Source organism: Pholcus phalangioides, unplaced genomic scaffold, assembly GCF_987345545.1.
Source record: "Pholcus phalangioides strain wild (caught in Gottingen) unplaced genomic scaffold, Ppha-v1.0 ptg000017l_1, whole genome shotgun sequence".
Taxonomy (NCBI): Eukaryota; Metazoa; Arthropoda; class Arachnida; order Araneae; family Pholcidae; genus Pholcus; species Pholcus phalangioides.
The window spans coordinates 56,967,912-56,993,052 of NW_028301610.1; the positions used below are offsets into that span (position 1 = coordinate 56,967,912).

General features: G+C 39.0%; 1 protein-coding gene across 1 annotated transcript in view; it reads left to right on the forward strand.

Moving 5' to 3' along the window:
• LOC149074160 (BTB/POZ domain-containing protein 3-like) overlaps positions 1-25,141 on the forward strand; it is a 66,950-nt gene that overhangs the window by 14,462 nt on the left and 27,347 nt on the right. Inside the window, exon 2 of the mRNA XM_089246215.1 lies at positions 19,379-19,667. Within this exon, the coding sequence (XP_089102341.1) occupies positions 19,432-19,667 (236 nt within the window). The 5' untranslated portion in view covers positions 19,379-19,431. The remainder of the gene's footprint in view (positions 1-19,378; positions 19,668-25,141) is intronic.

The following is a 25,141-nucleotide window of genomic DNA, read 5'->3' on the forward strand; positions in this document are numbered from 1 at the left end:
TATTTTTTCCCTTACATAAGATAAGAAAATTATCGAAGACAATTGTTTAAAAAAAGAACAAAAAGTGACGCTGCTTTTCAAAAAATGAAGAAAATCATTATAAGCATGGATATAACGTCTGCTTCAGACAATAAACTCATTACAAACATCGGTTATTGTTTTGTTTTTTTTAATTCAAGGAAAGTCATGCTTTGATAGTCTACTTGAAAGTCTACTTCCCTTACCTAACATTAATTTTAGAATACGGAAATTTGTTCAAGGTTTTCTTACTTTATATTTAACGCTTTCTTTATTGACGTAAGCGAATGCAAATCCTTGTCGATGATGTAAATCATTCACAAACACTGACTATTAATCATTGAAAATAGTTCTCCAAAAAATGAATTGATTTTATTTCTCAGGATCGATATCTTCGATTGGATCGACGTATGTTTATAACAAAGTATTTAATTATCTGAAATATCGAGGGCCAATATGTGAATTTTTTAGTAATACATGCCACTTGTAAAGCACCGTTTTATAACAGTCAATATAGTAATATCTCCAAAACTAGAGTCATAAAACGTTTTCATGATCATATTCATTTTCAGTAGCTCAGAATCATTCAGAACTGTATATTTTTCATGCCGGACAACAATGAAATTTTTATGGCATATTTACGGATCGCAGCGGCACAGTTCCAGAGCACTCAAGCGACCCGCTCGCGGGACACATTTTACAGATCACTTAAATGGAAAGTGGGACAGTTCCATATACAGGACTGGCAAAAAGTCCGTCGAAACTTTAAAAATTAATAAAAACCGGAAAAATAACCGAAATATAAAACGGTTTGCAGGGTTAGCATCGCTAGGTCACGGAAATTTTTTAAGACAGAGAAAAATAACTACAAAACAGCCGACTGATGGTGCTGGTACCAGCGACTTCGGTGGAAATATGCAAATGAGACGGTTACAAGAACTTGCGCTCCTAATCCACAATCAGTTCACCGTTGTAAACCGTGTATGTGAACAAGGATGCTGAGTGCGAAGGATAAAGCTTTGTTGAGGAAGTTGTTTTATGTGAACCAGGAATCAGCGATCATTGCCTTGCGTAAATTCCGAGTTGAGAAGAATGTGAGGACTGGAAAAGGGCCTTTAACAGCGACAGGCCTCATAAAGCTTGTTCAGCGGTTTCAGGAAACTGGAACTCTGGAGTATCATGTAAGAGAGAGCCGGACGACCATGTTTAAGCAGGGCACGTTCGTCGCGTGTTGCAGCCGAAATGGAAGCGTAAGCGTCCGAATCAGCTGCAGGTACCAGCAGTGCTCGTGAAGTTGCCACACGCTTGGGCTTACCACCATCATCGATATACAATATACTTCATGGAATCCTTGATCTGTACCCATACACATTGCAGTCGTGCCATGAACTTTTACCAGCGAATACCGTACAGGGGGAAGCATTTGCGTGGTGGGGTTTCTTCAAAATCGAACAGAATCCCACCTGAGTCTTTAATATCTTGTGGACAGACGAAGCTCATTTTTCACTACATAACGACGCTAATACCAATAACTGTCGTATCTGGGCGACGTCTAATCCACGTGAGCACACGCAGAAACCATTGCATTCCCCAAAAGTGACAGTGTGGCGTGGGTTCACAGGTCCGTTCATCATAGGACCCTTTTTTTTTTTTGGAACGCGGTGCCCAGTAAATTTGTAGAAAACGGCTACGGTGAATGAGCAGCGTTATTTAACGCTTTTCCGCGAGAAGGTCGTGCCATGTTTGCGTGAAAGAGATGCGCTTTCTACCGTCATGTTTATGCAGGATGGAGCAACTAGTCCCACTGCTACTCCGGTCAAGACATTCTTGCTACAGACCTTCCGGGTAGACAAAGTCATTAGCAGGCGTTGCAGGTTCCCATGGCTCCTCGATCTCCAGATTTGACACCGGCAGACTTCTGGTTATGGGGATATTTGAAATCCCGGGTGTATCGATACGGTCCATCCAATCTGTCGTCGGAACTGAAGGATGCGATCCGCCGAGAGGTGTCATGTATACCTCCGGACCTGGTGCACTCTGCCGTTGCTGGATTTGTGACTCGCCTGCAATGTGTTATCCCCTGTGGTGGTTTGGTCATGTGGAACACATACTTCTGTAATAAACGATTTGGAGGCATTCTGTTCGTTATTTGCGTATCTTTTCTTTGACTTGTGTACGTCAGCGCCACCTATCAGCTGTTTTTTAGCTATTTTTTCCCTATCTTAAAAACTTCCTGTGACCTAGCGATGGATAACCCTGCAAACCGTTTTTTATTTCGGCTATTTTTCCGGTTTTTATGAATTTTTAAAGTTTTTACGGACTTTTTTTGCCCACTCTGTATATCACTTAAATGATTCACGGCATAGTTTCACAGAAGTAATCTACGTTGCTGTTCCAGATCACTTAATTAAGTGGCTCCCGACTCATTTTCAAATCAATGAAGTGGCCCTCACTGTCCAAGAAGTTTAACACCCTTGCTTTATAGAGACCTGAACTGACGCTAAAGAAAAGTGGTCAAAACGGCTTTAATTGGAGGTCATTTCGATTGAGGAATCGTTCCCCGAGGGTATGTTGCATTTGGAACCACCTAGTCATGTTCGTAAGTGCCACTAATATACGTATTCTGTCTTTTTTTTACCTGACTCTGAAGGCCTAGGATTTTCAGCTACCGCAACGCGCTGATCGGCTGGAATTGCTGTTCACGCAGTTGCCCACAAGTAGCGCTAACGCTCTTCCTTCGGCTTTCACTTCAGTGTTTGTCAAGATTAGCTTTTCCCACAGTTAGAAACCGATTCGGATGACTTCATTTTCCAGCAGGGCGGGGCACCACCACACTGGAGCTTGGACGTTCGAAAATTTTTCAACAATCGCATTCCTAAACGATGGATCGACCGTACGGAACCTGATGATTCAGTTAAACATCACTGGCCTCCAAGATCACCGGACCTTACAGTGTGCAATTTCTTCATTTGGGGGCTTATGAAAGACTACGTTTATGTGATTCCCCTTCCGGCTACATTAGCCGAACTGAAGATACGCATAACAGCAGCTGTGGAAGCAGTGGATCCAAACATGCTCGCAAAAGTTTGGGACGAATTTGACTACCGTATAGATATATGCCGTGCATCCCAAGGTGGACATATTGAGCTCCTTTAATTTGGTTTATAAAAAAACTTTGATTAGGCATGCAATATAAAATTAATGTTAAGTGTCTGTTCAATATTTTTCGTAATAAACGCTTCTTTTTGAAGCAACCTGTACATTTAATTCCACAATTACTTTCATCCACTGCTGATCCTGCAAGTACACTGCTCAAAACAAGTAGGGGAGCAAGCAAAAAAGTGAAGAAAACCGTGCGAGACAGCCACGTATTGGCATACAATGGATAGTACACGCGTGTCAATGCGCAATACAGAAAAAAGACGTAAAAAAATTTGGAATTAAGCTTTAATTCTTTGAAAATATGGAAAAAACATGAAAAGATGATTTAGGGCAACAATTTGGTTACATGTAAACGATAAAAAAAAGTACTGTTTAGACATGATGCATGAGTTTTAATAGGGCGTGTGGTCTCCTCGAACAGCTAAGACTGCTGCACACCTGTTTGCCATGGATGCGATGAGGTTATCGATCAGACTTTGGGGAATACTGTTCCACTCCTCAAGAACTGCAATCTGCAAGTCTCGGACAGTAACAGGCGGCCTGGGTCGCGCAGCAATGCGTCGTCCGAGCATGTCCCAAAAATGTCGATTGGATTCAGGTCAGGAGAGCACGCTGGCCATTCCATACGCTGTATTGTTTCAGCTTCAAGCATGTTCTCCACCAGACGAGCTCTATGCGATCGGGCATTATCATCCTGGAAAACAAAGGAATCTCCAATGGCTCCAGCGTAAGGGATGACATGAGGTCGCAGTATCTCGTCTGCATACCTTCGGGCCGTCAAAGTGCCATTCCGAATGATATGCAGGTCCGTACGTCCGCCTATGCTGATTCCACCCCATACCATCCAACCAGCTCGTCTGTATTGTGACCTTTCACGAACGAATGCGGGGTTATTTCGAGTGCCCCTGTCCCTCCATACCAGAACACGTCGGGTGTCACACTCCAGACTGAATCGGGACTCGTCTGTAAACAGCACTTGACTCCAATCATGTTGCTCCCAATCTCGATGTTCAGCAGCCCATCTTCTTCGGGCCGCACGGTGGCGTGAGGTCAACGGAATGCAGACCATTGGCCTACGTGCATAGAGCCCTCCCTCATGAAGCCGATTACGTACTGTTTGGCTGGATACCCTTCGTCCTGTTGCCAAGAGCAACCGTCTTTGCAGCTGCATAGCATTCTCTGTTCTGTTTCGACGGGCTGTTAACCGTATATACCGGTCATCAGTTGCTGTAGTGGCGCGTGGCCGACCTTGCCCTGGTCGACGTCTAACATTTCCTGTTTCTTGGAATCGACTCCAACAGCGTCCGTGACACTACGTTGTGTTTGCCCGGATTCCAGTCTGCCTATAACACGCCATGCCATGGATTCCGGTATATCACGTTGTTGAGACATCCTCAAGTCACCTTGTCTCAAAAAAAAAATACTGCGCAATCGAATTTCACAGTTACGGCAGTAAAACAGACGTTTCTGCAACATCCCGATTTCTGCCCTTATCTCCTTTTTCTGGTTTTTGACGTCATGAACTTTGATTTGCATATGAAGTTTTCTTCTTCCGTTTCCTGCTAGGCTTTAAATTATGGATGATTCATTTTATGTTACTTATCGGTATACATCTTTGCGTAATTTTGTTAAAACCATGTGCTCCCCTAATTGTTTTGAGCAGTGTAGATGGCAGCACAACAACTTCACATCTTCTGCTTCTAGACTGAATAGAGAGTACGATGATTGATCAATTTAAATGTGTTCAACTGGGTTCAAGTCTGGAGGATCGGGTGCCCCATTTACTGTGTATGGGGAAATCTTAATCAAACCACCCAGTATTGGACATAGGTGATGCTTGACTGGTAGGCCGACAACCGTCCATTTTATACAAAATCTGATGAATATTGTTTTAAAACTTACATCATCGTTTTTACTGAACTTATAGTTTACAGCAATGACGGAATATTTTTCAGAATGCCTACATCTCACCTTATATTTACACCCACTCAGTTCGCGACTCGCCTTATTTCATTGCATACACGCACCTTTGATATCAAAAATAAGAGGTAGTCACAATAATGTGACTTGACTGTATATAATGGGATTTCAAAAATCCTGTCTGAGAACCACAAACACATTGTCGCGAGACCGTGGGTCGCGAATATATTAGCATTAAAAGAAAAATGCACACATATAAAAATAAAAATTCTGACGCGTTGTGAGCCGCAATAATATTAACTTTTAATCAAGTTTTAGGTATTTCAAAATACATTCAAGGCTTCTGAAAGTTCGCACCGTTACGGATTAGTTAAAAAAACGGAAATTCAAATTTTTAACCAATCCTTAACGGTACGGATTTTCTGAATCGGAAACCAAGCGTGCACTATGTTCGAACCCTTAGGGTACGTCCATAGAGCACCACTTCCCGCTTTATCGCGGCGAGCGAGCGGGGACAAAAAGTAGTGAAAACTTATTAGGACAGTCATAGTGCACCTGCCTACCTAACGGGCTCCAACCATTTTCTACCCGCTTTAACTGGAAAGAATTATTAATTCTTTTTTTCCTATGTGAACCGCTCACTGCTTAGTAAGCCCAGTGAGTTTGCTATTATCTTCTGACTGTGGACGTTATTCTTATCAGTCTTGTTTTTTATAAAATGGAAGTGGAGATAAAGACATTTTAATCTCTAAAGCATTTGTGACAAGTGTCATTTGGAACAAAATGTTGAAGGACCGCGCCAATCGCAACGTTGTTGACAAAGCATGGAAGGAGGTAGCTGCTGAAGACGTTCTCCAGGAAGAATTTTCTGTTGATTGAAAGAACTGAACTGAACTGAACTGAACTGAACTGAACTGAACCTTTAATGATTTGCACAATCGTGCCTATCAGTACACCAGTGGATGGCAAGTACAAATATTAGTAATTAAATTATTGGAGATACACAAGACAGGAACAAATGCATAAGGTTTGAACACAAGAAATATAAATGCATAATATAGTTTCGAATCCAGATAGACTTAAAAAATAAATAAATAAATAAAATAAATAGAATAAATAAATAGAATGGCGCATGGGCAGAGATATGGAGCAAACAACAACAGAAAGGGCGTCGAAACTACTGCCCCAAGAAAAATAGAATTTTTGATATATCCTCGATAAATCGAAAAAAATGTAGACACATAGAAGGAGAGGGGTTGCTAAACATTAGATAAAAGTTTGATCGGGAGTAGGTATGGCGAAGGTATTTAGAGATATGAGTATGTCTTTGAAGGGCAAAGAATGTGCATTCCTTAAGAAGGTGAAAAAGATCATTGTAGCTATTTAGTTGATTGCAATACTGACAAGGTTCATCAGGGTTAAATTTGTGCAATATACCTTTGTTAGTATAAAGTATAAAAGGGTAAAGGCGAAGCCTGGCCATATTCTTACGGACCGCCAAGGGGAGATTGAAGAGAAGGTAAGACTGTAGGGATAGCGAAAATTCAAAATTATCGGCAAAATGAAATAATGTTGAAGCAGACAATCGAGATCTGTCTTCTTGGAGAGAGATATCAGTAAAATTATAAGTAAGGGATGTTAGAACTACTGGAGTGAGGTAAGGAGTGGGTGTACACCATATATCAGGTCGACCGCAGTTATTCAGAAGGGTCTTGACTGAATTTGCCCAGTTTTCCGAATCTGTGTGCCGGCAGAGTTCAAGTAAGCAAATTTTTGGCAGACGGTTTTCGTCCATTTTTTGAAGCCTAAGCCAGTACGAGATAAGTTGGTTAAACATTTGAGTGGCAATGGGGCGGCGACCAAGCTCAAGTCTAACAAGATAACCAGGACAATATTTGCTCAGATTTAGTAACTTTTTCAGAAAACTCGTATGGACTCTTTCCAGCATATCAGCATAGAAGAATTTATTGATTGATTGAAAGCTACACCACATCCATTTTTTGATGATGATTTGGACGGACGTTCCTGTGAGCGATGAATCCACCACAAGCTAGAATCGCGGGGGTTAACCTAGCTGTTTGCAACTTCCACGATTTATTAAGTGGGGGAAGCGGTGCACTATGCACATACCTTAAGTAGAAAGACATTGCGTCACGGAAGAGGGCTAAAAGAAGAAGCAGTCATTTTTCAAAAAAGCAAGAATTTCTCAAAAATATATATACATATATAAATTGTGTGAGTTTTGACTCTTTCATCTTAGGCCTACCTTTTGCGTAAGGTTGCGTGAATGTTTTGTTTATTTTAAACGCGTATGTATTCATACTGTGTAGTGTATATGATTTTATGTTTCCTGCAATCAAGTTAGACATAATAGAATTTATCCTAAAATTTGTCGAATATTTTTATTCTCTTGGATCATTTACTCTGTAATAAATTTTTAAAACATATTGTTCAGTACAAAATAAGCATTTATTAAGTGCTCGCCTATACTTAGAGGTCGAAAAATATGAATAAGAGCGGATTTTTGCATAAAAAGGATGGTTTTTGATGGTATGGAGGAGGAGGTGGGGGGTAAGAAGTGAGCATTTATAGAACTTCGGCCTATCCGACTTTTCTGTTATCCGGCCCACCCTTCTGCCACATTAGGCGGGATAGTCTAGAGCCTACTGTATTTTTGTTTCCATTATGTTCCCCATTTTCACTAGCTTCATCGAATAAGTGAATCCTCACTTGGCTCCGAAAACCTTTGAAAACCTGTAATTTCCACCATGAAAATATGAGAATACATCAGTGTCATACATTCGTTAATCCTTTATTGCTTTGACATGACACGTTTCGACGGCGACATTCATAGAAATTCGTGACAGTTGTCTTACCACGTTAATATCGTAATAATGATACCCCACCTACGAAAATCAATATCTAATCATGTTAGTGGAAAGTAACGCAATGTCTTCTTTGAACGTCTAGAAGCGTCTTGAAGACCACCCGAACAATTCAGTTTTTCTCAGCAGGCGGGTGAGTCTGAATCCGCCTTTGTTGGCTTTTGTCTCGGTGAAATACTGGAGCATCAATAGCAATTTGATTCCATTTTCATCGCCACTGAACCTCATCGGATACTTTCTTGTATTGAAGGTAAATAACAAAAAAAAACCATTATTTTTTCTTTCACTTTTAGAAATTCAAATGATTCGCTGGATAAAAACTTTGGCTAGTTATTAACATTATGGCTGGAGCACTTTCATATAGTTAGGAAGTCTTACACTTTATGATCATACGAATAGGGCTTCATAGAGATATAAAGGTCTTTGTGGCTATATACTGCTGAATCAGACATAGCTTTTCCTCATCTATGAAAAATTAATATATTCCCAAATATATGCGAATTATCATTACTATGAATAATCCGTAAGAATGTGCTCACACCAGCTGCATACAATATTGTACCACGAAATAATTAAGAGGAATCACATCCAAAGCTGTTTCATCCTGAATAATGTGATCGAAGATCACAAAGTCTGTTAGCAATCAAACGCGCTGATATTTTTATTGCAATTACTCGAAAAAAACCACAACATCGATTATTATTTGCTCGTTTATAGCCACCTAAGGACCCCATACACGATCCGGAAATCCTCTGAGGAAAAACTGTGCAGTTCTAGCCTTCGGTATTTCCGGAGTGTGTGTGGTAGAAAACTACGCAGACTTTGCGAACTGTTCAAGCGCCCTGTGTGATGAGAATGGAAAAACGATTCTAAAATAACTAAGCAGTCCCGAGCAGTACAGACCGACCAGAGTGTGCGTGGCGTTGCGTCAACATGAGTCGGAAATTTCTGGAAGAGTTTATAGTTGTAAACTTGAGATGTTCGTAGCTTCTACAGTTACCAGAAATCTATGCCCCTCCCCACAAGGGTGGGGTTCATTTAACAGGGTCTCAGTTATGGGGCCCGGAACAATAACCATCATTTTTTTTTTGTTTGTGCTATAAATTCACTATAGAAAGGCCCGTGAAAATGTCTGACTTGGGGGCCGTAAGTCTCTCGTGAGTTGAAATAGTCATTAAAAACAACACACTGTCTTGTGCCAATAAAAAACCGACAATAGCCCAACTACCGTCCGTAGTGTCCATCACCCACCAGTGAAAGGCATTCTGGAGCGTCTGAGGTGGCGGGGTATTCAGGACGAATTCTAAAATCTGAACAGGCTGGCCTAATCAGTTTTTCCTCAGATTTCCGGATTGTGTAGGGAGGCTTAAGATTTTATGCACGGCTTTTTTTTCTGCCTATGAAACGTTGTCTCTAATGAAATACAAGGAAACTCTTGATTTACAACAACATATTACCGCCTATAACTAAATAAACACAGCGTGATAATAACCTATTAATGATATCTGCCGAATGTGACATTCTTCCTACTCAATGTAACACTGCATTTGTAATTCGCCAATTGTAGCTGGCTGCAGGTAATGAGGGATACAAATCGACTTTTCAAACAATGATATTCCAATATAGTATGTTTGATGAAGGACGTTTGACCAAACAACATGATAAAGAGTGTTTATTTGTATTACATAGGCCAAAAAATATACAATCTAGACGTCACAGGAGCGAGTGTTAATCTTTGCAATATCGTATAGATCCAGGAAAGATATGTGTGTCTTAAGACTTTCAGATTGAATAGACAAAAATTTCATTTTTGAAATATATGACATCCATATTTGTTATGAGCATCTTTTTCTCAGCCACCTAGTTGGGCATTTTGCCTGTTGCGCATGGGCGGAGATAGGGGGGGGGGCGGCTAGCGTCAAAGGTGGAGTCGACTGATCTAATGTATATATGTATATATGAATTGACATCATCATCATCTTGCCCCCCCCCCAGCAATAATGACCGTGCCTCCCCAGACTTCAAAGTCTATCTCCGCCTATGCTGTTGTGGCGTTGTATTTGTATAAATTTTTATTGATTAGCTTACTACAATTCGCGCAAAACGTGAGTGGGGTTGAATTAAATAACATCCAAAAGTAATTTTTTACAAATATTCCAGATAACCTCTCCAGCCCTCACTATAACTGCAAACAACAATGCAGTCCTCGTGGCAGTGCCGTCTTAACGCATGGGCCCACCCGGGCACGGCCCGGGGGCCTCAAGAGAAAAGGGGCCTCACAAAAATTAGATCTGATAAAAATTTTCTAGAATCTACCAGATAGGGCCTCAGAAAAACCACTTGGCCCGGGGGCCCATGATGCTCTTAAGACGGCCCTGCCTCGTGGCTCACAAGATTATATCTGTTCTCGTCAGAAAATATGATTCATTCCGATCCAGGATTCTAACATCTTCGTTCTTGGTACTGTATAGTTGACGTACTCTGGTGACTTAGTTAAAAGTTAAAGAAACGCACATTAACGTGATCCGTGACAGAAACCCTCGCTGCTGCAAAGCAGAGCAAAACGGAAGTTAGAGTACGAACAGTGCACGCTAGTTTCTGCAAGTCGGAGCCGTTGCTAATTGGTTAAAAACCTGAAATTTAGGTTCAATCCATAACGATTCCGACTCGCAGAATTTGAAACCGGCGTGCACTATGCTCGCACCCTTACACGCTAGTGTCAGCGGTTTTTATTGCAAAAGCTCTCGTGAAAAATTTGATGATTATGAGGCTGTTCCGCGGAACCCTTGTGTCTGATCCAATGAACCTAAACAAATTTTGAATATTTCTCCAATATACAGGGTGTCGCGCAAGGCCGTAGCGTACCTTCTCGTGTCCCCGGGGCAGACATTTTATTTAGGGCCCCCTTAAAAATAGAAAAATTATGCAAAATAAGCCCAGCCTAATTACGGCCCTCTGGTGTAGCGTAAAATTTATATGTATATTTTGTATTATTTATATACTGAGTGTATTTACTGTGCTGAAAGAAAGGGGGGAAAACATACAATCTCTCTTTTGCTCGCTTTTTTTCTCATCTAACCTTGAATAAGAACTTACTCCGTCCACTGGCAGTTAATTGGTTGGTGGAGGGATGGAAAACGTGTTTTACGGAAAAATATCTTCAACGCGTTTTTAGAAGACGAAATATTTCGGGGTATCTGAAATAATGTAGATCAAGTTTGATGAGCTATCTCGACTGAAAGGGTCAATAACAAGCCAGCAAAAGGCACATGTTCACTGAATTAAAGGATGGCACATTCTCACCCCATTTTACGGTTAAGAAAGTTAGTAACTACAAAACCTTTATTTTAATACAAAAATGCACAAAAAAAAGATGTGTGTATTAAGCTCTCTTAATATTTTGAAGTCGAAAACGAATGTAAAAAGAAAAATTACGAAAAATCAGAAAAGAACAAGAAAGTCATCATACACAGCTTCACGTCCACCAAGAAAGTAGGTCGATCGCTCCCTTGAATTGATGGTTGTAATTTTCGCGCAATTTTGCTGCGGTAATACCAAATTGGTAAGCTAGCATATATATATGACGCGAGTTCTATGTCACCATGACCCTCAGCTGGGATGTCAATTCGTCCCAACTTGACTCTTTATATAGACAGGAATCTTCCTCGCTGTTCCACAAAAGTTCTATCAGGCATTCTAGCACTTGAAATACAGCCGTTCCATCACAACTGTTGAAAACGTCGCACCATATTCATGGGCAGATTAAAAGAAAATTGAGTGAAAAAAGTACTTTCCTGGCAGGAAATCTGGAAACTTGCTGTGCTCCTTCTCTGGAAGCTCTCATCATCCTGAAACTACAATGGATGATGCAGCAACCTCAGGCAGAGGATTACGCAGAGGGGCACAGTGGGCCCGTGCCCCAACCCCAAGCCGACAAAAAATTAGAAAACAAAATTCATATTTCGGTTAAAAAAATTAATATAACGAAAGAAAATACCTTCTAAATGCTACTTTAACCAACTTCTGTTAATTTAAATGCTTTTTGAAGGACGCGACATTTCTCGGAAAGAAAATTTTTGTGCCCCATCCAATGATAGATCCTGCGTATGCCCCTGCCCTCAGGTATGCCAGCACTTGGTGCTCACTGCGGTAGAAAAGAGAAGCTGTATGTCAACTTGCCCCTTATGCCAATTAGCCTCGGCCTTCTCTACGCTATGCGGTCGGGTTCGTGAGTTATATTTTTTAAAAAAGTGTCTGAGGTGGTGTGTTATGTCAGTGTTTCTCAACCGCCGGGCCATGGCATCAGCCGAAACGGGCCGTGAGTGATTCATCGTTTCATTTTTATCCATTTATTTCCCCTTAGTCGTGTTTATAGGACCGGACTTAGGCAGGTGTGAAGGGTGCGACCGCACCAGGCCGCTAAATCTTAGTGCCGCAAAACGAGATAAAACACTAATTACATTTTTTGACGTTAAAGTTCTTAACAAAGTAAAGCTTAAAATTGTATATAAGACTGAAATTCCTACATCGAACCCTCTGGCCTAAGGTTTTCGCAGAGCCCCCCCTCCCCCAAAGTCAAGAGAAGTATGCAGGTTGATCTAATGCCCCGGGTGCTGGATCAGAGTTGGCATTAAATTCTGCTTTTAACATTATTCAAAATTACACGAGAGAAGCATAATGCATGCTTTTCCAGCTGAAAGAGTGTCTAGTTGTGGCCCTGGGTAGATAATTGGTTCTCTAGCTCTAAAAGTCCTCCAACCTTTAAGGGCCGAGGGAGCATACTGGCAATGTTTTTGAAGGGCAGCAGGCACTATCGTCCAAATTTATTGTCGAATGTCTTTTTGTTTTATGACCATGAATAGTACTTTGATATTCATTCCTGGGTGACAATGTGAATCTGGCGTGCACCTTGCGTCCCAATTCCGTATTGACCAAGAGTCAATACGGAATTGGGAAACGCCGTTTTTGAGGGCCGTAAAGCTTATACTTAAGCCCGTCCCTGCGTGTTTATGACTGAGCCTTCAGCTCAAGAAAAGAATTCAACTAGGCAAAGAGAGTGGGATTTCAAAGGTTGAGAACCACTGTATTATGTGGATACAGTTTTATATACATTTCTCTCTCACACACATATATAAGGAAAAGCTGAGTTCCTAAAATGTCCAGACTGTTCAGTTTGGTATTAATAGTCTTCAGTCTCCACTGGAACCATTCATTCGACACTCTCAAGCTTCTTTTCCATAAATTCGTTTAATTATTTATTTTACATGAAATGGCTCAAAATCTTTCTGAAAGAGAAAAAGTACATATCCGGAAAGCGATTCCTGGTGGAAATAAATGGATCTGGCACAAGTGACAGTTCATTATTGGATTTATTTCGATTGTCACGAAAATTAAACTGACGATGCGGCTGTTATACAAATACAAATACAACGCCACAACAGACAAAATGCCCAACGAGGTGGCTGATAAAAAGCAGAAGCATCCATATCATCAAAAATGTGCGTCAGCCGAGACAGATAAACGACTAACAAAAAAAAAAATCTTAGTTAGCCGAAAAATTCGTAAGATAAAGCATTCGATAGCCGAGATATCGCTTTAGTATATACCGCAAAAATATATATCACCATAACGGGAGTGCCTGTAAAAATTTATAAGGTTTGTAATATCCACCCGAAATTCAAAATAAAATTGAAACCATCAGTGATGGCTCGAGTTCATCTGCCGCCAATAAAGATAACCCTGGTGGGAGACTGAAAGGACTTTAGCCTAGGAGACTCTGAAATTCTTTTATCAATCCACAGCTGCACACCATTGTTCACCATGCAATACTGTATGTCCAGCTTTTGAAGAAACTGTCGCGTTTTTTGTTCAGGGTTATCTCACCTCACCACACAGATAACTTTGCCACATTGCAGCTCTTGTTTTTTGATGAGTTTTCCCTTCCTTTTAGAGTTGAATTTTTGAATTGATCTCAAATCTCAAACAGAGTTAAAATATAAAACGCGAGCTGTTGCTGAGTTAGGAAACTGTCTATTGCGCAGTCCCGTTCAGCCTAAAGGAACACAGTGCTCTTAGGAAAGAAAATTCCTGTAGAGAACGCGCCCGGAAAGTGCGAGGTTAGTAGTTCGATTTCCCTCAGAGGAATGCGGCTTTTCTTTCCAATTATCTTCGCATGGCGTCCAGTCATCTGTACCTCGTATAGAGTGAAATTTTGTTACCGCCAAAATACCTAATCCAAAATGGGCCTGGGAAGGTCCCCTGCTCTAAAATTATGAGCACCCGAGGGAACTACGGTATTCGCGAACCCTACACGCAAAACGGCCGTCGAGAAAGTGAATATAGCAAAGAGATAATTCTACGTTAAAAGCTCTAATTTGATTGATTAGTTGTAGCGTGGGAATATTTAAACCTCTGTTTTGATGTCTGGGTGTCATTCAGTATAAACTAAATTGTGGAAGCCAAGTGTGATAATGTAAGATGTAATAAATGAAGGTAAAATATATATGTGTGTATTTTCTCTCTGATTAAAATGAGAATTCTGCCTATACAATTTCAGAAGTTTAAATATTTTCATTGTGAAAATGGCGTTCACGACATTGCCCAGGCCCTGTCTGTTCCCTCAAGTTTTCTCAATATCTTCGTTGTCAAGGTATGGCTCAAAAAAGTAACAGAACGTGGTGTGTCTTCAGAATTTTTATTATTTCAAAACTTCAAAAAATTTATGTGTCTAAACAAAAGCCTATGCTGCCGCCCCGGGTGAGCTGTACCCCTTGCACTCTCACTTTAGCCGCCCCTGGAAACCATAGTGCGACTGATGGTAGCAAATGGTGACTCTACTAGATAAGTCAAAGAACTAAAATAGATTTTTCTCTTAAAAACGAAATTATTTAATGTTCAGTTGAACGAAATCAACGAAGGAAAATAACCAAATTTCATAGAAATTATCAGAACATAGATTAATATTTTGGCAAGGTCAAGTTTTAGATATAATTAGGTAGAAAGCTGGCATTGAGACGCTTATGTAGATTAGCTCCATTATCCATTCATCCCATTTAATATTCAAGCGAATGGTTACAGGAATTCAGCTGGAAACGACATGCAACAGAGTTTTTATATGTATGCCAGAACAACACACACACCAACCCCTCATTCACTATTAGGAAGCGATAGCCTAAGCTCATCACGCAACCAGCAACGGAAGGACATCGCCCAACAGACAAGCTATTTGTTACGTCCTCGGGCTCATTTTTCGTTTCTGTTCAACCTCAAAATGATCTGACATCCAATTTATTAAAGCTTCGCGGAACCTGTGGTTTGTTGTTCCTTTTTATGCAAAAAATGTACGTACGGAGTACATTTGACGGTGGGAATCAGGCTTTTAATATTCGCTTACGGATCAGATGAGAAATAGCTTTGTCCTGCAGTGGACGCTCCAATTCCGGCACTGAGTGCGTGTGACAATTACTAGAATTACGAAAACGTTTAAGGATCATTGTTTCGCGTTCTTCACGCGCAATTGTTTTACAATGGATTCCGCAAAAGAGAAAATAAATCAGCTTTTATTTCATTTTTAACATTCTACAATCCGTAAATATTTCAAAAGATTGTTTGGTAACTCAAAAAACAGTTAAAATATGAAATTTTAATAAATATACAAATATGAATAATGAATTTCTAATAAATACCGAGACCACTTTCAATAAATCAAAATTATCATTAGTTCTAGAGTTACAAATACGAGGCCACAACAGGCAAAATGCCAACGAGATGGCTGAGAAAAATATGTCTTTACAAATATTAATGTCATATGTGTGTTTCCAAAATACAGCAATCCGATTAAAAATGCGATTATAAAAACTAAACACTATATATACAATAATAAAATATAATCCAATGCCCGTAAAAATAGTTATGGTTGTCCTATTCTAAGTATGGATGGCTTCTCGATTTACCCCAACATGGTCAATTGTGTTAGAATTTAAAAATAGAAAAATTTCTTGTGACACCACAAACTAGAATTGCCCCTTGGATACTGGAGTCCCCTTGCCAAAGCAGTCGATTGACGGCGTATTAATAATTCATGGTCCATCCTATACATCCCGTTGAAAATTTTGAACATTTCAATAATATTCCCCCGACACCTGCGTTCTTCCAATGTAAACATATTCAAAAATGAAGTTCCTCATCATAACTCAAGCCCCCGGGGACTTTGGGGGTGTGATTGCCGTGAGTCGGAGGCGATGGGGGCCCCGGCGGGGTTGGGTCCTGTGGCTTACGGGCCGGGGATGCCTGCCGGGTCCGGACATCAAGAGAGTTTTTCCAGCATGGCACAGCCGCTAGGTAATCTGCTTCAGAGCTGGGCCATGTTTGGTGTTTGTGTTTGTAGTCCGGAGGTCGGCCCGTGGTCTTGGTGGTTAGCGGGGCTTTTTCTTTTTTCCAGCATGGCCCAGCCGCAAGGTAGCCTGCTTATATCCCACAAGGGACAGAGCGGGGGCCATGTTTGGTGTTTGCATAACTCAAGCCCGAGTGCCATCAAGAACACGCGTGGCTCTTCTCTGCACCCCTAAACAAAGTATATGTCCTTCTGTAGGTATGGTGTCCAAAACCTTACAGCATACTGCAGTCCAGGACGAAGGAGTTTTTAAGTGTTTAAGTACCATTTAAGATTTTTACTTCTTGAATTCACTTCCGTTTTTCATCAATTTTGTGTTTAGATAGTTTCCAGCATTCCTGTAAACGTGAATGCCATGTGGAAACAGATGCTCTAACTGCAGTGCCGTCTTAACGGGTAGTAGGCCGGAGCCGGGTAGGCATGCGCCTACCCAGGCTCCTCCAAATGAGAGGGGGGCCTCACAAAAATGAGATCTAGTTGAAATGTTCGAGAATTTGCCAGATAGGGCTTCGGGAAAATCACTTGGCACGGGATCCCATGATGCTCCTAAGACGGCCCTGGCGAACTCTTGACGTTAAATTTCATTTGTATTGCCAAATTGCCACTGGATAATCTTCACTCATACTTAACATGGGGAATGCTAACACCATAAAAAAATATTCACAAAAATATATGCTCTGTGCCTTCATTTATCCTGTTATTTCCCAACTTTTCCCTTTTTTTCAATTCAAATATCTCAGCAAATATTGAACTTCGGAGGGTGGAATTTTTTTTATTTTTTTTGTTGGCTTCAGGAGAGACAAGTTGGGTTTTAGTTGGGTTTTTGAGCACAGGTGTCCTTATGAAAAGTTATTTTTTTTATTTTAACAACTGCAACCCCTTGTAATATCAATGACTTATCTGAGGTCCACACGTTATTTGGATAATTCTTTTAATTGGAAGTATGACTCTCTAAGATCTACGGTTTGCTTGTTATTTGCTCTGCTTGCTGTTAGCTATGCACCCTATATATTATGTTATAGTAATTGTGTGTGATAAATCTAGTTATTATGAATAATTACCGACCATTTTGATAAGTTTGATCAATTTTGCGAATTTATCACGTTTACTGGTGATTATGTATAATCTCCAAATCGTATTGGCAAATATGTATAATTCGTAAATTTATTTCTTAAATTTACCAGACATTTTGCTCGAACTTCAGTCTATAATTGATGGATTCGATCGGTGATGTTGATTATGTTTAAAAAGGTTGATGAATGTGAAGAAAACTAAAAGTCAACGCTGGTAATACTTTATACGCGTTTTTATCCTTATAACACTTATTTTCATTTAATTTTTATGGCAAAATATGTGTAGTGCACCCGCCACGTCATACTCACCAACTTCAATCGAGAATTATGCATAACCACCGGTAAAACTGATAAATGTAGGAAAATTTATCAAACTTACCGAGACGATTGGTAATTGTACATAATTACCTGTTATTATGCATAATCACCGATTTATCACATTTACTGTAATATATAAAGGTGAGAAAGAATGGTCACCTTATACAGTAACACACCGAAGTTACCCAATGTGTGGGACCGACGATAACCGCGTAAGTCCAATTGCGTTTGTAGAATGCAAGTTTGCATGCTGGTACACAGATACATAAATATTAGTCGGGACAAAAATTTAGGAAAAACATACCTTTAGGTAAAAATTACGACAAAAAAATGCACTTATTACACCATAACGTACTATGAAAAGCATCAGAGTGCACTCTAACTGCTCGAAATGTGGTGTGTTGTGTTTGAATGTGGTGCTTTGAGAGGGCTAGTTGATGGATAAATTTTCATATGAACCATATAAAATCAATTTTTTTAATTCTTCTTAAAACCGTATCTGGCAATATATTCAAACCAGAGGCCCGAGAAAAATTCCACAAACAAACATCACTTGCGTAGGCGCAATTCTTTTTATCAACTTGCCATCGTGTAAAACCGTATATCGAGGTCTTTCGGATGGTAAGGCGTCTTACAGGGTAAAACACGATAAATTATGCTTTTGCAACAATTTTAAGCCTTTGAAATATATTCAATAGACTTAACTTGTATTTTTGATCTTGAAATTTTATTAATCTCGTCCACAGATTGGACTGCTCGCTACGTTGCTTTTGCCATCTTGTAAACAAAACATTCTTTCTCACCTTATTCAGTCTATATAACTGCATTTAAAGATTTTAAATCTTGCGTCACGATTACGCGTTTCAAATTTGCATATATTCAATAGTTTCCATAAACTTTTGAGACACGTAATTTTAGCAAATTAACGATTATAATATAAACGACAATTTTTATCATTTTATGAAAAAAATGCTGGTTATATTATTAAAAAAAAATGCTTTTCCTTTCCTGTGAAAAAATTGTATTTCATTACAACCACGCACTACAAAAGTTATACTGAAAAACCAAGAGTCTATATACTTTTGGCACATAATGTAGTACAAATGCACAAATTTACCGCAACTGTAGCGTTATTTTTTTTATGGTTGTATATGACCCATATTTCTTTTCAATTGGTCAAATGTTCAAAGAGAAGGGTAGACAACAATAGAACGATCTTTGGCACGGTTTTCTAGTAACCTTTTCATGCACCTCTTGCACATATTTGTTCCACACAAATCAATGAAACTGAAGGCCACAAGTGCATCGCCTCAACTAAAGAACCCTCTTGTAATTTAACTACTCCTCCTCCTCCTAAATATCGCACAGTTATGTGTCCACGTTCAGTGCACACATGGTGTTTTGCCTGTATTATGCATGAAGAAGATTTTCTGCCAAGATCCCGATTTGTAGTCCTTTTTTTCCTCGCTTCGATGGCCGCCATTATCCTAATCTCTATGATTACACACAAATATCAAATGGCGTCAGGGGTAGAGCGATTATTCTCCGTTTGTTTTGGGTTTGGGGGGTTTTTTTTTCTCCCTTTTCATGTTCTTTTTTGTCTCTTGTAGGAATGGTCTTGAGGATGATTGTCCAATAAGGGGTGCTACAACAAATCGGAATCATGGAGAGTGAGAAGGTGCTGCAGCGGACTTCGTCCCTTCTGCAGAACACGGCTCTCAGCGACGTGACTTTCATTGTCGGACCTCCTTCGGCATCTAGAAAGTATGTGGGCCATAGAGTTCTCTTGGCTATGACGAGTCCCGTGTTTGAAGCCATGTTCTACGGTGATATGGCCGATAAATCGAAGGTGATACGCATTACTGACATTGCTCCTATTGGATTTGAAAACCTTCTCAGGTAAGAGACTTGTGCAATCTCAAAATGAGTTTAGGTTTATCTCGATATGTTTAATGGCTTCTGAGACTAGAAGCTACAATATTTCCAAAAGTCTGTGTCGTTTTTGGAGTTTAGACATTTTCTCGAATTTCTAGAAAAATACTGAGCGAATCGTTCTGAAATTTCGGTCATATAAGCCCTATATTAATAATTATCATTTCCAATGAAAGTTTAGTCGCGAGTGTATTTATGAGACTGACAAAAATTAAATAAGAGAAAAACGTTTTTGATCAACCCTGTAAGTTGCAAATGACTTCAACTTTAAAAAAATATTGCAGTAAGTTTGTGTAATATTTCTGTGCTTTTCTGTGAGAATAGCTCATATATCCACGAAGATATAAATGTTTTCTATAAAACTTCCAATTTTCATCGCATGATTTTTGCTTAGAATGTGCCGAGTTTTCAACCAATTATTACGAAATTTACAGAGAACATCACGCTATACATGAAACATACTGTGCAGAAATTTAAAATGTGGCAAATCATTATTCAATGAGATGAGTGTTTTCAGTGAATGATTATTAATCGCGCATGCGCAAGCAACATAAATTTTATTTTTCATAATTTGATTGCCCCAGATATATAGTGCAACTTATATGAAAATTCCATCTGAATATCGTGAAAATTCAGGACATACGAGATATTGTGAGCTGTAATTTCGAAACTGGCTGAAAACAACTGAAAAATAAAGGATTTTCGACAAATTGTTGTACGATTATTTTCTGTTAGTTGATTATTTCGAGAATAAGCCTAAAGCATTATGCGAATGAGTGAAGACACGTGTCTGATACTTTGTAAGAGAAGTGTTTTAGCATAAAACACGCGTGCATGGTGTCAAATCAAACAAACTGAAGTCAAAAATGAAATAACAGCAAGTAATCATGTGCCAGTTTGTGGGAAATTCTTTATTATTGAGTTACATTCAGCAAGTTTTGAAATTACAGCTCACGATATCGCGTATATCTTTCTGAATTTTCATGACATTCAGCTGGAATTTTCATATAAGTTGAAACATATATTTGGCAATCAAATTAGGAAAAATAAAATTTATTCTACTTGCTTATGCGCAATTAATAATCATTTATTAAAAATACTCATATCTCATTCAGGGCCGGACTTGTCATTTAGTGGCCCTGTGAGGGAACAGTTTTGCGGCCCTCATTAATATTTTATACGCATGCCACTTCCTCCCACACACGAGAGATATGTTAGGAATTAGGCCCAGAGATTAACCCATTTTTGCTCTATACATTCACCGAAAATCCATTTATGGGGCCTTCTAAAATTCTCGGAATTCGGGTTCGTCAAAAAACATTTTCGAGAAGGTTTCAGAGTGCAGGGCCGTCTTAATGGGCATAGGTCCACTGGTTAGCTCAGGTTAGTTCAGGTGGATACTAAGCCTCATGATACTGTGTGTGTCCCCCCCCCCCGCCACATGGAAAAGGCTGAAAGGGCTCTGGGGGCTCTGAGTATTGGTCTTAAAATTTTTCAATATTTGAAACTATAAATTTTCTTCAAAATCAATAGATCAATAAAAACTTGAAATTCTGTTTTTTTTTTTTTTAATGCAGTTATAGTTGAATGTAATACACACATAATCGATGTAATAAAATTCAGTTTTACAGCCCGGTGGGGTCGCACCACCCTTCTCACCGGCCAGCCCTGATCTCATTGGATTATAATATGTCACATTTCAAGTTTCTACACAGTACGTCTCATGCATAGCGTCATGTATTCTTTAAATTTCGTAACGATTGGTTGATAACTCGGCATGTTATAAGCAAAAATCTTGCGATGAAAATTGGAATTTTTACAGAAAACATTTATATTTTCGAGAATGTACTTGCTATTCTCACGAAAATGCACAGAAATACTGCACAAACTTAGTAAAATACTTTTTCAAAGTTGCCGGTCATTTGCAGCTTTTTCTAATACAGGGTTGATCAAAACTTTTTTTTCTTATTTAACTTTTTTGTCGGTCTCCTAAATGCACTCGTGACTAAAATTTTACTGGAAATGGTGAGTACCAATATAAGGTATATATGACCGAAATTTCAGAACGGTTCGCCCAATATTTTTTTAGAAATTCCAGAAAAAATACCTTAATTCCAAAAAGGATACCGACTTTTTTCGGAAATATTGTCTATCTTGATATATTTATATAATGGCTTCTGAGATTGGAAGCTCAGCTTAATGGTGTTTATTACTATTATAATATTCCCATTCCATGGAGTGAAAATACATGCCTTTGATAATTAGAATCATAATGGTGAGGTTGATAATTAGAATCATAATGGTGAGGTTGATAATTAGAATCATAATGGTGAGGTTGATAATTAGAATCATAATGGTGAGGTTGATAATTAGAATCATAATGGTGAGGTTGATAATTAGAATCATAATGGTGAGGTTGATAATTAGAATCATAATGGTGAGGTTGATAATTAGAATCATAATGGTGAGGTTGATAATTAGAATCATAATGGCCATTTAAAATTGTACAGCACATAACCGAAATACCCAACTGAATTCACTTTTTTTTGTAATGGCGAACCGATGGCTGTGTAGACACGATGTCCGACGTGGCAAGAAGATGATACATGGTTTTATTTTGGCGGGTACGTCTGTAGCTAAAAATACCGGAGATGGAGCTTTGTAGAGACTCACCAAGACATTATCGGCAGGGGCGGCTCGAGCTTACCTGCCGCCCGGATGCGAAGCCTGATGTGCCACCCTAGAGGCAACCCTGGCGGGAGGCTGACAGGGCTCCAGTCTTGGGGATCTCGAGATAAGCCTGTCCCCCCACCCCAGAAAAAAGTCACCCCACCCCCCCCCTTCGTTTATCGTGCAAAAAATGTTCGTGACTATGCGTCCCGCTTTTAAAGCAGATTTTTCTCCTTTTTTGGTCCAGTAATATTTTCGTTCTTAATAATGGCAGAGATAACTTAATTCTCAAAACAGCACTTATCCTTTAAAGATGATGTATAACGAGGTTGATTTTTATTAAGAAATTTATTTCAAAGGTCTGTCTGGTGCTCCAGGGACCGGACAAGTGAGACCCTTTGCCTTCATTTGACCGTTCTGGAAAAAATACTAGGTGAGCGAACCAAAGTGCACGCTGGTTCCCTTGTGATGGAGTACAGGTGCTGCTCTTGGGCCATAGGATCCATTACGGGTGAACTCGGCACCGCGTGTCCCTAGCAAAAAAAAAAATTTTTGTTAAGAATTATTGGGTTAAGTTGTGTGAGGGTGGGACTGACAGGGATCCAACCCGGGACTATTTTTTTATCATATTTCTTCACACTATATATTTACTTGAAGGACCCCGTGAAAAATCTGGTTTGGGGGCCCGCGAAAGATTCCAGCCTAAGGGCACTGATGCAGGTTGTGTGTGCCATGGGAGGGGATAAGCAGGAAGCGCAAAAAGAGATTTTGTCTCGAACCAACTCCTGATAGTTTACTCTCACGGTCCCAGGCCCTGTCTATTCCCTCGAATTTTCTCAACAGCTCCGTTGTCGAGGTACGGCTCAAAAATGTGATGTGAATTTTTGAATTTGTGAATTTTTGTGTGAAACATTTAAAAATTTTGGACTAAACTAAAGTCTAGCTGCCGCCCCTTACAACCTGCCACCCGGGTGCACCGCATTTCTTGCACCCACGCTTAAGCTGCCCCTGATTATAAGACACAATTGCCGGATACAGCAAGACATTACAATGCATTGGTTATCTGTCATACTCCGCCATGGGGATTAATTGCCTAGACTGTTAGGATCACCTCAATAGGTTTTCAATATTTCAATAATATTAAATATTTGAAATATATATGTTACGATAATTGTGACGAATAAGGTTATTATGCATAATTACTAATTCGTCTTCTGGTAAATTTATACGTGGTTGATAAATTTATTACTTTTACCGCGGAGACTATTGGTAAATTTGATAAATAAGGAAAACACATAATCATTTTTACTGGTTATTATGCATAATAACCAAGTGAATTGTTGAATTTGATGAATATGAAAAAAAATCCAAATGAGTCTAGTATGTGTGATATGAATATAGTCGGACCCATGATAACAATTTTCACTATCTTACCCCGATATAATGATGCAATACATGTATGAATTATCATGTATAATATATCATACAGACGATTTATTAATGTTTATTAACGACGCAACGCTTAGGTATTATGCATACAAGTCAGCAAAAGTGATAATTTTTTTAGTACTTATTAAAATTTACCAACGACGCTTGGAAATGATGCGTAATCGCCGGAAAAGTGATGCATTTAAATAAATTTATCAAACTTACCAAAGTGCTCGACGATCATGCAAAACAACCGGTTATTATGTACAATATTCGGTTATTATGTTAAATCATTCTAACCGGTCATTGTACATAATAACCGGGCTTATCACATTTACCGTAACATATATACACTGAAACCTCGCTAAGATGATACTCGATATAACGATAAATCCTTCTACAACGATATTTTTTTCTAATGTTGTTCAGAATCGCCTATATTCTAATGTTAAACTACCCTCGATACAATGGCATCTTTTGCTACAATAAATCCCGCTATAACGATATTTTTGAGATTTTTCAAAACCACGCAAGCGCACTACAACGATATTTGACATTTTTTTTATTGTACTCAATGCTCAAAATCGTTTTGAATTTAATTTTAACTTCGTCGCATATTTTCGTTCTTCTGAAGGCGTCTAATAACATCGATATTTTGTACTAAAGCGGGTATTACACTATAAAAGTTTTATGAAAGTTCTTTAATAAAACTTGAAAAATGCCACCAGTAAGTTTATCGGTTACATTCGAGCGAATGCAACCGATCAGCATATTGGTTGCATTTGTCAAGTTTTATAAAAAAAATTTTTATAAAACTTTTATAAAATTGTAATATTACAATATAAAAGTTTGAAAAAAAGTTCTTTAATAAAACTTGAAAAATGTAACCAATAGGAATATTGGTTGTTTTTTTCAAGTTTTGTAAAAGATCTTTCATTAAACTTTTATAGTGTAATCCTGGTCTAAAGGATCACAGAAAGCTAAAGGAAATTGGTATTGCTACTTTCTGTGTAAGGCCGGGATTACACTATAAAAGTCTGATTAAAGTTATTTTATAAAACTTAAAAAATTCAGCCAATAAGACTATCGGTTGCATTTGCACGAATGTAACCGGTACGATCATTGGTTGCATTTTTTTCTAAGTTCTATAAAATACCTTTTATCAAACGTTTACAGTGTAATCCTGGCATTAAACGCAAAAGTGCAATGCAGTAAACTTCTTTACAGGGACAATTCATCTAATGCCGGGATTAAAGTTTTAGAAAAATTATTTTATAAAATTTGAAAAATGCAACCAGTAAGCGTATTGGTTACATTCGAGCAAATGTACCAATTTGATCTTT